General features: G+C 42.5%; 1 protein-coding gene across 1 annotated transcript in view; it reads left to right on the plus strand.

The window, feature by feature from the left end:
- The first annotated feature begins 10,377 nt into the window (after positions 1-10,377).
- The window catches only part of LOC147624066 (lactoylglutathione lyase-like), a 113,831-nt gene continuing 110,221 nt past the window's right edge, over positions 10,378-13,987 (plus strand). Inside the window, exon 1 of the mRNA XM_086820725.1 lies at positions 10,378-10,652. Coding sequence (XP_086676851.1) covers positions 10,523-10,652 — 130 coding nt within the window. The 5' untranslated portion in view covers positions 10,378-10,522. The remainder of the gene's footprint in view (positions 10,653-13,987) is intronic.

Raw genomic sequence — 13,987 nt, forward strand, 5'->3', positions numbered from 1 at the left:
CGGACATTCGAGGGCGAGGCCCCGAGTGGGAAACCCTGCCCCACGCAAGAGGAAGCTACTTCCGCTGCTACCATCTGGGAATCCGGTGCGAGGAATCCGGTGCGCAAAGGGGGCAGTGGGATCTCACAGTCATCTATGTTATAATCTCATGGGCCATGTGAGAGGAGCCCTAGGCAAAGTCTAGGACTTCCCCATGTGCTGCATGGACACTCCTTGCCTATGCTTCAATGGATTTGAAGCTGCCAGTCCTTGCCCAGAGGGTTTCGACAGTGTTGAAGTGGGAGGATTGAGGAGAGGAAGGGCCTACTACAAAGTAATGAGGGGGAAAATCATATGATCCTTCTGGGGGCAGGGTTTCAAAAAGATTCTACTCTAAAAAAGGCATGTCGTTGTGTCTCCTCCTCAGTGGCCTTTCATTTTGCTTCTTCAGCTTCTTGCTCTTCGGGGGTAGGGCCTTGGCTGGGAGTGTGGGGGAATGGGTTATTTGCCTTTGGGGTCTGGGTGATGGCACTTTGGGGTCTGGGTGATGGCACTTTGGTGATGTTGATTGGGGAGAGGATAGGGGTGAAGGCAGAGAGATGAGGATGGCGTCAGGCCCACTGTAAGGCCCTAGGAAGCTCCTCCCATCCTGCGGCGGTGTGATAGATGACTTTGGTGAGGGGGGTGGCAGCTACAAGCTTTCCTTGGAGGTTTGAGAAGATGGCATGCAGATCCTTGTGTAAATATTCCACCCAATTGAACGGCGTCCCTTGGTGGACTCTGGCAACCATTGATAGCCTGCTGCAGAGCAGCTAAATCTGTCAGTCCACCTGGTGGTCAATAAAAATGAAAGGGCCCTTGTCATCATCACCAGTTCCTCCTAGGTGATGTTGCTCCATTCCACACCGTCTTTGGTGGTTGTGCTCCTGAAAGTGCCTTTTGTCAACCGCGGGGCATTGGTGAGCCGCGCATACAATGGGAGATGGAGTGCATCTTTGATGAGGTCTACGTTGAGATGAACTATGCCCCTCATTGTCCAACACCTGACCTGTGCCCTGGTTGGCATCGTAAGTGTCTGTAAAATATAGACAATTATAGAAGTCCGATCCCAAGGCTCCATGGTGCGTAGGCCTCCGAGCCCCCCAGCTGCTCTAGGCAATTTGCAACAGCAGAGGATCAACTGTAATGGCCCAATAAATTATGGCAGCTTATGTTCCACTTTATGATTGTTCTTCATGAATGAGTGGACCGTGTGTCCACTGACCTACTTCATCAGCTCTAGTCCCCAAGTGTGATAATTGGATTGGTGGGTGGCGGCCATACTCCTCGAAGTGTCCCCCCGCCCCATGTGTTGGCCATGGTGAGGGAGGGTGGTCAGAAAGGAAAAGGTTGAGAAAAAAATTTGCAAGAGTTTGGGTAGGCTGAAGGCTGAAAGTGAGGAAATGAGAGGGTGGGGCCCATATGTATAGGTTCCAAAAGGACACGACTGTGGCAAGAGGTTGGTAGTATGGGCATACCATAAATGGTAACGGGATTACTAGTTAAAGCATCGTTTGGTACAGGCATGGCATCTAGTTGAAATGGCCATACCATTTAGTTGGAATGGCCGTGTCCTTTGAGTGGTGAGGTTGGAACGGGCAATTGGAGCTAAAGTTGGAATGGCCATGGCACATTCGGGACAACCGTGGCAAATAGGGATGAGACTGGAACGACCATGGTAATTCAACTAGATGTTGGTATGGTTGTGGCACCTGGAATTCTAAATGGTATGGCCATAGCACTTTTGGCACAGTCGTCGCAACTTTGAAGTGTTGAATGGTCTGGTTGTGGTGGGAAAAGGTAGAGGTGAATGGTACGGCTGTGGGAAACTTTGGTATGGGCATACCAAATAGGTTTTTTTTTAGTTTTTTTTAAAAGGGCACCCTAAATCAAGTTTTGTACCCTTGGGCTATGCTACCAGCACCCCATTGCAGGTTTTATATTGAATGCATGCCCAATTCGCCAAATGGAGGAGTCAATTCCAATTAGGTGATGGCCAGGTTAGGATTTCCTTGGCGAGTTTGGAGGCTAGTGACAAGGGAGTACCTAAGCCTGGAGATGTTGAGGGTTGATTGGGAGTACTCCAATGTAGCCTAACAATGACGGGTGCAGGAGTAGTCGACATCAAGGGTATGTCTTTAGTATGGACTGTTGGCTATGGTTGGGGGGTCACAGTGTCATCGTGAAGCTTTTGCTTCCCTTTCTGCTGCCTAGTTGTTGTGGTGGAGGCCACTTTGGTCTCCATTCAAGGGTGATTGATTGTGGAGTGACAAGAGTTACATCCCAGTCAATGTTGCACCGGTTGTTTCCCATCCAACCCCTTTCGAGAGATAAGTATCTCTTCGTGCATTGTTCCTACAAGCATCACATAAAACTTCCCTTCCAAGGGATTATTTCCAATGTGAAACAAAAGTGTGACTGTGCCTAAGCAGTGAACTTCTTGAGATACCACTATTGTAACTATGGCAGGAGTCTCTTTCAATGGGGGTTGCCCGATGGAAAGCCATGTCTCATCAGACATTAGGTTCTGATTAGTCCCTATATCTACAAGAGCTAATTTTTGGGCAAAGCTCGTTGGGGTGGTCATTCCTAACCATAACCAAACAAGCTTCACCTCCCATTCTTCCTCTTCAATGTCTTACCACTTGGGCCATATTGACCACTATATTCTTCTGCCAAAGTTTGGCTTGCCAAGCTTTAGCCTCTTGTTTCATGTCTTCGTGGTCCTTTTTTCTTTTTTTCTTATCATGAATGGCCCTTAGGGTGGTTTCGGTTAGTGGGCCATAGTAGCATTTTAACCTGCTACCGTTGAAATATCCTGCCATTTCGACACCGTCAAGTGTCTCTATGCGCACAATTGTGGGGTTATCTATGTGACTAGGAAAGGTCCTAAGTCTCTGAGCTTAAGTTTATTTTTGTGTGTTTTTGTGCTGAATAGGAGGACCATGTCGCCCTCATTCATTTGCTTGTCTTTCATGTAGTCATCAAACAATTGTTTAGGCCTTGGCTTCTCGACAATCATGTTATATACACCTCGAAGGCGTGTTTCGTCAAGATTGTCAAGCTCGAACAAGCGACATCCTAAGACATTCCCCGTGAGTTTCCATTGTACACTAATTCGTAAGATTGGGACCAAGAACTCTATTGGCATAACCACTTCAGTACCATAGGTCAAACTGAAGGGTGTGACATTGGTAGCTGCCTTGTAGGAGGTTCTACAGGCCCAAAGTGTTGCCGATAACTTTTCTTCCTAATCGTTATAGTCGGCCTCAATAGTCATTCAACGCTTTGTGTAGTTACAAAAATATAAGTTATAAGAAGCATAGCCACACTTGAAAAATAATGTTAACCGAAGTGGTTAACACTTGGATTGTGGGCCCCTTATGATTACTAGAGACTTTAACATGGTAGAGAGGAGTTCAGATAGATGGAAAGGTATGGGTTTTGTTCTCCAAGGTAGGGAGAGAGTCAGCTAAAAAACAATGCAACGTCAACATGACCTCTTTGACATAGACACTGGGCAAGATTTCACATGAAGTAACAATAAAGGGGGACAAGAGCTAAGAAGAGCAAGGCTGGACATATGTTATATGCCAACAAGCCTTTGTAACAGATTTGATAAGGTGAAAGTGCAAGTGTCCAAAATAATTGTGCTTTTTAACCACTATCCTCTCCAACAAAACAACCAAAGAGTTAGATTTACCTAGTTTCATACTGATCCTATGCTCTTTGAGCTTCTCTCAGTGAAGTTGGAAATTCAAAGGATTTGGGAGTCAACCTTCTCACACAGAGGAACTCCTAAGAAATGGTCAATGGCCATTAAAGAGACACAGTATTTTCTCATCCAAACAAAGAGGAGGGTGATTGCTATTAGACAAGAAAGAAGTACTAAGAAATACCAAAGGCTCATGGAAGTGGATGAATAAATCAACAAGGGTAATGTCGGCCTTCAAAACAAAGCATTAAAGCTCAAAAATAGTCTTAGACAGGAGAAAGAAATCTTTTGCATCCACCTCAAACTCTTTTTGAGAGAATTGTGGGCTGGTGTGGACAAACCCACTAAGGAAATGTGCCAAACCCTTGAGGAAAAAACAAGCTAAAGATGCGCTCCCTCTACTGTTTAAAGAGGATGGTTTCCAATACACAACTCAAGAGGAGAATATGGAGGTAGTCTTAAACCATTTTACATGCATCTTCAACTCTCCACATCCCATCTCTCCATAAAGAAGAGCGAGCATGTAGCTAATAGCAAAGGTGAGAAGAAAGGTGGTTCCCCCCTCCTTGGCAGCCCAGCTAGATAATGCTCTTATGCCCTTTGAGATAGAAAAGGCCGTTGACACTCTCAAGGTTAGGAAAAGCCAAGGCTTGGATGGGCTTCCATCTGAACTCTATCAAAAATTCAAGGCCCTGTTAATCTCCCCTCTACTACAATTATGGGAGAAATCTACCTTCTTTCAAGCCCTCCTTGGGAGCATAAATGAAGGGGTGATTAAGCTGATTCACAAAAAAGGTGACAAGGAGCAGCTAGGTAACTAGAGACCCATTACTATGCTTACACATCATACATAATCTTTGCTAAAGTATTAGCTACTACCAGGAAATTTTGGATAAGAAGGAGTAGAAGGGTTTTGTTAAAGGTAGATTTATTCTAGATGCAATCATTTCTCTTTGAGAGGGAGTGGAATATGCAAAGAAAAGTAAGCAGGATTTTTTTTCAAAATTGATTTAGACAAAGCTTATGTGACAGACTTGAATGGGACTACATCCTTTAATCCTTGCAAAATATGGGACTAGGCACTAGGTTTACTGGCTTTGTGAAGGCACTATTGGGTAATGCTAAAAGTAGAGTTTGTGTTAATGGGGTGCTATTTGATCATTTCCCTTTATGTAGATCTACTAGACAGGGTTTCCCTCTTGCTCCTTTGCTTTTTGCTATTAATGCAAATGGGCTTGGTTGGCTTGTTGTTAAAGACAATATGGGAACATGGGAGCTGAAGGGAATAGCATTACATGATGGGGTCAAGGACAACTCTGTCTTCAACTCTTTGTTGATGACACTAATGGCGTGATTAGGAATCCCTACTGGTAGACTTAAGTGCAACAATGAATTTTCTATGTTGCTCTTTTTCCTTGACTTTTTTTATTACTTTGAACTTGTAAAAGAATATCCCAAAATTTGTCAATATAAGCTTGGACATTCTCTTTCAATCTGGCGTAGAGTGTCCCATCGTTGACGTGCTTTAGCTTTGTACTGCGATGGTAGAAAATGTTTCTTTAAGCATTTTTGGAACTCTTTCCATGTTGAAGGTCTATGTTCACCTTGTTTGATCCCGTTCCACCATAAGGCAGCTAGTTGGCTAATCCTTGCAATGAGAACTCGTGCATCCTTCTTGCCAATCATAATTTTGGAAAGTGAATACCTTTCGGCTGATTCCTAAGTCTTTTCGAGAATTTTAAGCATGCAAGGTAGCTTTAACAGTGCATCTAACATGATTACTTTCCTCCTCGTCTGAGTTGGAAGAATTGGAAGAATCACATTTGCGTTTGGAATGCTTCACTTGGCACTCTAATTTGTGTCGGAGTTCTCATTCATTGGTAATTTGTTCTTGAAGTGTTGAGATTTATTCTTGCACCGTGGGTGGTGTGGGTAAAGTAGCCATTGCAATTTGATAACGCAAATGAAGACGGAAGATTTAGTTCTTAAATTCGTCATCCAGTAGTTGGTAAGATACCGTCCTCCAAAATTTTTGAGAAAGTCAATATTTTCTTGATATCAAAAAATTTAAGAGCAAGAGGCTTCCAAAGAAAAGAGGGCTTCTTCTGAAATTTTCTGTAATTTCATACGTCTTCGGAAGATTTGAATTCTCCTCTAAAATTTTCTCTTTTTGGCAAGGACCTTCTTCTTCTTCTTCTTCTTTGAATCCCTTTGAATGCTTTGAGGGTAAGCTTTATAGGCTTTTGATAAGCTTTTTATAAGCTGCTAAGCTTTACTCTCTTTTTTAAAATTATTATTATTTTGGTGTAAAGCTTATAGTATGAGCTTACTAAGCTTATAAGGCTTTTTCAAAGAAATGTTAGCCTTTGGAAACGACTCCGCTACAGCGTTTGGAGAATAGAAAACTACCGCCGCCTCGCTGTTGAGAGAGAGAGAGAGAAAAAAAAAGAACAATGGGCGCCGCGCTTCCGTTGTTGCCGATTGGAGAGAAGGAAATAAAAGCTTAAGTAATTAAGCTTTTAATTAAAAAGAAAAAATCAGCTTGGAACAAGAGATTAAGTTAATCATCTCCATAAAAAGATTTATGGAAGCATGAGCACCCTCCATTATAGATTTCTCTCTCCAGCAGTGGTTTAGCAATCCCAAAGCTAAGCTGAATTCCCCTTCAATTATAGACTTCGTCCATACGGATGGATCAAGAAGAGGCTAAGAATTTGGGAAAATCGTTTTTCATAGAAAAGATGGTTTTATGGTTTTCTACATAGTGGTTTGTGGCCCTCCCCTTATCCTTTGGTCTTTTCCCCTTGGATAATAGATGGAACTCTTCAAAAACCTTTGAATTAAGCTTTTAAGCTTTCAATTCTGGTCTCCATCTTCCTAGCAGTGATACCACTGTCACATATCTAATTTTCTAGGGAGATAGAATTTAAAGAAACTTGCAAGAATTGATTTAAATCAAATACTTCATCAAACACCACATGCCCAACATATTCAATAATTGAGAGAAAAATAAATAAAAATACTTAGCTCACAAAGCACGACTCCAAGATTGGGTGCAATCATCCCCCCTCATGTGTGTATGGCCTATTTCCCTTGCACATGAGTATTTATGAGATACTTTATTCCAATTTAGGCCATAGCCTCCAAAAATACAAAAATGTGCTTTTCTTGCATGACACTCTCTTATCTTCAAAAATAGAGTGTCCATAAATTGAGGCTTGGGTTTAAAGCATATTACGCTTTACAAAAATATTAAAGATCAAGTCTATGCTTAATAAACTAAGGCTTTCCAAATATTATAAATCAAAATGTGCACAAGATGTATATACAAAGCTTGTTTATAAAAATGGTGTGCCAAGTAATAAATTTATGAAATTCCTCCTCAATCTTCGGAATCCTCTAAATTTATAAAATAACCAATAATAAATTGGTGAAACAAATATTTCATAAGCATACAAACCATAGCCACACTCATGTTTGCTAGTAGGCGTAAGTAACCTGGGAAACACCCCTCCATACAAACCAACAGAAACAAATGGAGACCCCAAACATACGTCAATATCCATCAAACATATTAATATTTAAAATGGCATCACCCATGATATTAACATAATTTGGCTTGACGCAAAGATAATCCAAGCATCCCCGAATTATCTAAGAGGGTAGAATAATATTTTAAGAGGGCTTAAAATATATTCTCATAACAAAGTTTGAAGCCTGCTCTTCATACTATGCTAAATAAGAGATGTAATGTTTTGCTAGACAGGCATCAGTGGTATTTTAAATTTAACTCATTGTGGCATCAATGTATAGAACCAAAAAAAGCTTGTCTTCTATGGTTGATACTACATCAAGGAATCTGGACCAATGTGAAGGCTTTCTCTCTGGGCATTGGCAGCCCCATGTGCCCTAGATGCTAGAGAGCACCTGAGGACATCATTAATTTATTTTTTGAACACACATATAATAAACTATGCCTTTCTCTTTTACAAGAATGGCTTAAAGAGCAGTTTGGAATGAGCCTTTGACTTGGAAGCAATTTTTACTAGGAGACTTTGTTGGCTATGCCTCTTTCTTATGGAATTTTCTTAGATCTAAAGTGCTCTCGCATATCTAGGCTCAAAGGAATAGGTGTGTCTTTAATCAAATGAGGCTATGTAAACACTTGGTTTGAGAATGGCATTATGTGTGCAGTGTTAGGTGTTGAGAAAGAGAAGGGAGGCAGATGAGGTGCTCTTCAGACCCAAGGTTGAAGTGGAGGCATTCTAAAAACAAAATACAAAAGCTACTACTATGAAGAAGATATCAACAATGGATTCATCTTCTTCAGAATATTAAGGAAGGCCAAAACCTTAACCCCTTAACAAACAACAAGATCAACTCCTCCTGAACCATCTTGTAAGAAGTTGTAGCTAGGTACTTGTTAGGACTGGTTGCAGCATTTGCTCAATCATTGTAATGTGTTTTGTACTCTTCCTTCTCCCCTCTATTGGGGTCTTTTTTTACCTTGGGTAGCCTAAGATGCTTGCACAAAAGCAAGCATCTAGAGAAGACCACGTGGTATGCTTAATCTAGCTTACTGCAAGAAGATTTGATTGGAACCTAGAGGCTCCTACACGATTGGTTCCTCTCCGACCTCCACAGCATCACCATCACACCCATCTATTGCTCTTTCCCATGGAACAACCCCCTGACCACATGAAACTCAAAGAGATATCCGATGCCTGGATCCTAGCCCGTTTCTTTGACGACCTTGAGGAGATGGGATGCGACCTAGCCATGGCAGACGAGCTCACGACGAGCATTGTGGGCGTGCTTGAGTCAAAGAGAACCCCTTATTTGGTCATCTGTGTGCGCTAGGCCGACACCGTCCCCAGTGTGGAGACGTTCAAGCTCATCTGGGCAGATGCCGGTGGTTGGTAGGTATGCTGCGTGCTCATAGAGTATGCCCTTGGGTTGAATTTCAATAAGGAGACACTTTCTCACCCACTTATCCGCTCGCTCTAGTTTATCGCCGCCTATAACATCTACTGGGTGAACGACGTCTTCTCTTTCAAGAAGGACTATATAGAAGGGGATCTCTTCAACATTGTTGCCGTGCTCTATATTCACAAGCTCAAGCTTGCTCCTTAGTGTTCAAGCTGCCCACTACTCAGCCCCCTAAACATGCAGGCCATTGTCTTGGATGTGTGCAAAATAATCAAGGAGCATGATCAAGACTGCGTCCATCTCTTTGCCGAGATCTGGGCATCCGGCCTCCTGATGGGTAAGCTCGGCATGCAGGGCATGACAAACGAGCTGGGTGGGAACGTCTACTGGCATCTCGTAAAGCTAAACACGCTTAATTGAGTTTCTCTCTTTTCATCGGTCGTCTGCTCCTTCCCCACACGGTGCTCATGACACGCACTCCTCCTCCAGGGCTGCTTAGATCTACTAGCTCAAATTATCTCGGCGATACTCATGAAAGTCTGGGAATACAAAAGCTCAACGTACTTCTCTCTCTTTCTCTCTCACTCTCGCTCAAGCCCTTTGGATTTGTTAACCTTACGAAATGATTTTGCCTAAAGCTGCTAATTGCTAGTTCTGTGCTGCGTTTTTATATATCCCTATAGTGGCCGTCGTGGTGGAACGCATGTTGTGAAGGGTATGGCCGTACCATTGTGAAGCCACAACCGTACCCTTCTTAACAGATAAAAATGCGGCAATGCTTGAAATGCTTGAATGAACATAATTTGAAAGCATACTTGGAAGTAATGCTAGACTGACATCCACAATCGATGAGCTTGAAGCCTACTCTTATGTTCGATTGGGGATTCAAAAGTACCTCACAAATTAGAAAATTACAGACTCATTACCACATTTGAAAATGAGTTTTGTATCTTGAATCAATACGTAGGACTGATCGCCGCCTTCAACACTGAAGGTGTTATGGTCCACTTTCGATATCGAAAGTGCTATTTGGGAAACGGGGGAAGGGCACGTTCTCCTATGTTTATAAAATTTCAGGGAAGATTGTGCCAACTCTCTGCCATACTTTATGTATGGTTTTTTTTAAAACTTCACTCACACAAACGAGTACGAAAATCCTATGACTTGATGAATGACGCGTAACTTAGATTCAAATGTGGTAATGAATTTGGAATTATCAACCTTGCGATGTCGATATCCATCCATTCCTCACATTGAATATAATCAAAGCCTTGATGTTCATGCTCGTTCAAGCTTTGTAAGCTGTTCATATAAACTTGAGAAAGACACGCATACGAAGAGGACGTGCTGCAGAAATGGTATGGGTTGTAGTGTCCATCTTCATACAATCGCTTCAAGATGTTAATACATGAACGTAAGGACACATGTTCTTTCAAAGTACGTTGACAACGCACAGGTGCAAGCAATCAAGAGGATAAGGGTACCGAAGCATTCTAGTTTCTTAAATATAATTCTTAGAAAATATATATATAAACCAATGTTTTTTTTATTTTTTTATTTTTGGCTATTGTTTAAAAAAAAACGTTCAAAAAGGCCGGCGAAAATCAGCGCCATCGGATACGAAAATCCATCTAAGGTATGTCATTTTCTTAACGACCTAAGGCGCAGGACACGTAAGGGAATATAATAATCATAATGGACGTGGCAGGTATATATAGAGAACACAGTAGAATTGCTTTGTAAAATGAGAGATCAGAGAGAGGGCTGCGGCAATGGCTGCTGTTTCTTTTTCTTGATATCACGTGCTGCGTATCGCTTGAAACATTGAGGAGAAAACAAATAGAGCAGGATCCTGTGATTATGGCCGCCCTGTCGTCTTCGTCTCCAGCGCTTCAGCGAGCGGCCTCCATCGCCCAAACGCAGGCCTGGTGCCGCACTGCCCTCCTCGTCTCTCCGCTCCGCCACCTCATCCCCCTCCGTCCCCTCTCAGGTACAAATTTTCCTCAAACTCTTCATTGGGATAGGGTAGCTCGCTTTACCATGGAAGCGCATGGTTTCACTTCTTTCTATTGGTCTTTTGCTTGTCTAAATTAAGAAAGGCCTGCCTTGTTTTGATTAAGACCCAAAGGCTATGAAACTAAAGAGTAATTGAGAAAAATATTTATTAAGCCCTATGGCCTTGCTGGCCCTTGGGCATCAAGTGATGTGTGGTCGACTCTTATAAGCATTACTGTAGCCACATTTAAACCCGCTTCCAACCAACCAACATCAAGCATCATCACCGCATATCAACACCCCAAAAGCATGGAATATACCTCCTTCAATGTCCCAATGATTCAAATCCCACACTTATTCAAGGAATCCCCTTGTGCAACTGACTCTTCATATCATGGCTGGTGCATGAGACCCAAGTAACTATTCACACATCTGTGCTACAAATCCACTCGAACATTATATGCAACTATGTATTGTGGATGCTCTTGAACATTGCCAATCTGCCCCTATGCTCAAGGGGTTGAGCTCACATACATTGGGGTGTGTACATTTCAAGATTCTACCCTTATTCATTTTACAATATATTTGCAACACCCTCAAGTGACAGCACATATGCACCTTAATTGTCATATTGCCATCAAGATTCCAAGATCCACATAGCCAACACATAATGAGATTGAACCAAATCACCCTTCACGGGTGGATGCAAATTCATGTGATGAGATTCATGTCCCAGAGTCATCATATAGGGCTTATCCAACGTCTTAAGTTCGTATATGCAAAGTAACTTTCAAAATAAAGGCCCTCTTTGTTCCATACAAACCCTAAACTCTTTGTAAACTAAACCCAATATACCCTCTTGCATGTATTTAACAACCACACAAAAGACGTAGAGAAAAGGCATCTCAGAGTCCGGTAAGGTCCACAATACCAGGGGATAACTTCCCAACCTTCCTTGTTCGTAACGTCGTAGACCTCTTGGGTGCTCTCAAATATATTAGCATTCCCTTGAATAACTCCCTTGATGAACATTTCCTATCAACATAAACTCATGCTTTGGCCTGAGCACTTTTGATAGCATCTCGTGCACTGACTATCATCTCTTGCATATTCGTCAAGAAGTCCCTAGCCACATCAATCTGAATACCCTTATGACCTAAGGTTACAAGAGATCTAGGCTGATATCTGTACAGTAGCATAAACAGACTATAACTAGTAGCCGAATGCTTAGCACTGTTAGGTAAACTCGACGATAGGGATGTACTTATCCCAGTCAGATGATAGCCTGGAGTTGTATGCACAAAGAAAATTCTCCAAAACTTGATTCACCGTCTCTGCTGTCCACTAGATTGATGATGATCAGAGCAACTCATACTCAATGCAGTCTCAACTCATACTCAATGTAGTCTCTAGTTCCCGGAAAACTAGTCGCCAGAGAACTTAGAGTTCCTATCACTCACTACATCACAAGGCAGAGTGTACAATTTGAAAAGCTGGTCAATAACTATTGTGCCAATTTAGTTGCTTCCATAGTTGTCCTTGTGGAAAAAAATCTTGCCATCTTCGTTAGTTCTTCTCAAGGAATCATACAATTGCAATCCGGCACTAATTTTGGTGAAACTCAAAAGATTTAATTTCCTAATGCTACTCAAGGCATTTGCAACTTGGCTCAGACTAGCCTTCCTATACTTAATTTCCAAATCAAAATCCTACATAAGTTCTGGCCACTGTGCCTTCCTTCCCCTGATCCTAGGTTAAATATCCCATTAGGAATACGACATGCTAGGTGAGAAATATGATACATTGGGAAACTCTACATGCCGTAGATCCTAGCGTCCCATACCACTAGTGTATACCACAAAAAATTTCATTTAAACCATAAAGTTTAGTTAAGGTGATCAATCCTTTTCCAATCTCGGACTTGATGAATCTCCACCTCAAATCATGGTCCAACCTAGAGGTAGACCTATGAAAGAAACAGTTAGATTCAAATATGTAACATGCGGAAGAGTTGCTTGTCTTAAGAAGTATGCAAAACACAAAGATGAACAGAGGGAAGAAAGAGATATGTTGCTAAAGCAATGTTTTCTGTATATATGTATCAAGATGTACATAGATCCTAGCCAATCATGGCCTCCAGAAGGAGTCTACTAATGCTTATGACCCATCCGTGCTATGAGGGATCAGATGAATAAAAAAGGAAGTGAACTTGCCTGTTTATAGGTCCCATTTGACCCCTATGTTGTAGTCGGCCGGGTCCTTGGACAAATAAATCACAAAATGTCCATAAAATGCCAAATTATCTGTAAATGTCGTCCACCTTCTTTTGACTGTCCCTAACATTAGCCCTGGTTGTTGATTGCCCCAAAATGTGCCTAAACACAACCTAAAATTGGAGTTTAGCATGTCCACATGTTGTGCATGTGACATCCCCTCTTGCTAAGCTTGATGACGCCAATCCAACTGATCTTGGATAATTGACATCATCCCTTTATTGCATGTGGACTCCATCCTTGGCATCGTGCTTCCAATACTTGAGGCACTCTTGACCACTTGGATCTTGCCTTGGAAACCTTCTGCTTTAACCTACAATCTCTAATGCTTTGTTCTGCATTGAGAAATGTGCACCTGTTCTTCTTGTCCCCTCCTTGGGCTTAATCCTTGTACCTTTTTTGGGCTGAGAGTTAAATCCCTTCTTGGAAACCTGCAATCCCTTGTTCCTCCCTCACCCTTGTACCCTGGCTACCGAGTTGAGCATCTAGCGAACCCACGATACCCACTTGGGGGCTCTATACCATAGTCACATGGTTCGGGGGACGGGAACGGGGACGAGGAAGGGTTTGGGGATGGGGAACGACTGGAGGCAGGGAACGGGGACGGGGGGTGGGATGGGACGTGGGACGGGGATGGGACGTGTCTGTGGGTATTCACCTCTTCCTACCAAGACCAACCTGAACCCTTGCCCCCAACATGGACTGCTGGTGCTTGCGAGGAAGAGGCCATTGAAGGCTGATGGCAGCTTAGATGGAGCTTTGGCACGCTCAAGCCTCAAGAACTTTTGCAGTGTGCAGTGTGCACACTCCAGAGGAGAGATGGAAGAGAGTAAGTGTGCTCAACAAAGATGGAGGAGAGCAAAGATCACTCAACAAACTTTGCACATAAGCCTTTAGATAGGCTTTTTTTAAAACATTAAAACTTAAAACTTAAAACCTAAGAGGCAAAGCCTTCCAAAAATTTCTTCACGTTCCCAAACATCCCCTCATCCCACAAATTTAAGACGTCCCCTGATAGGGGATGGCCGTCCCCTTGTGAGGGACGGCACATGGGACG

Source organism: Cibotium barometz, chromosome 26, assembly GCF_041138505.1.
Source record: "Cibotium barometz isolate CiBa-2024 chromosome 26, ASM4113850v1, whole genome shotgun sequence".
In the NCBI taxonomy this organism is placed as follows: domain Eukaryota; kingdom Viridiplantae; phylum Streptophyta; class Polypodiopsida; order Cyatheales; family Cibotiaceae; genus Cibotium; species Cibotium barometz.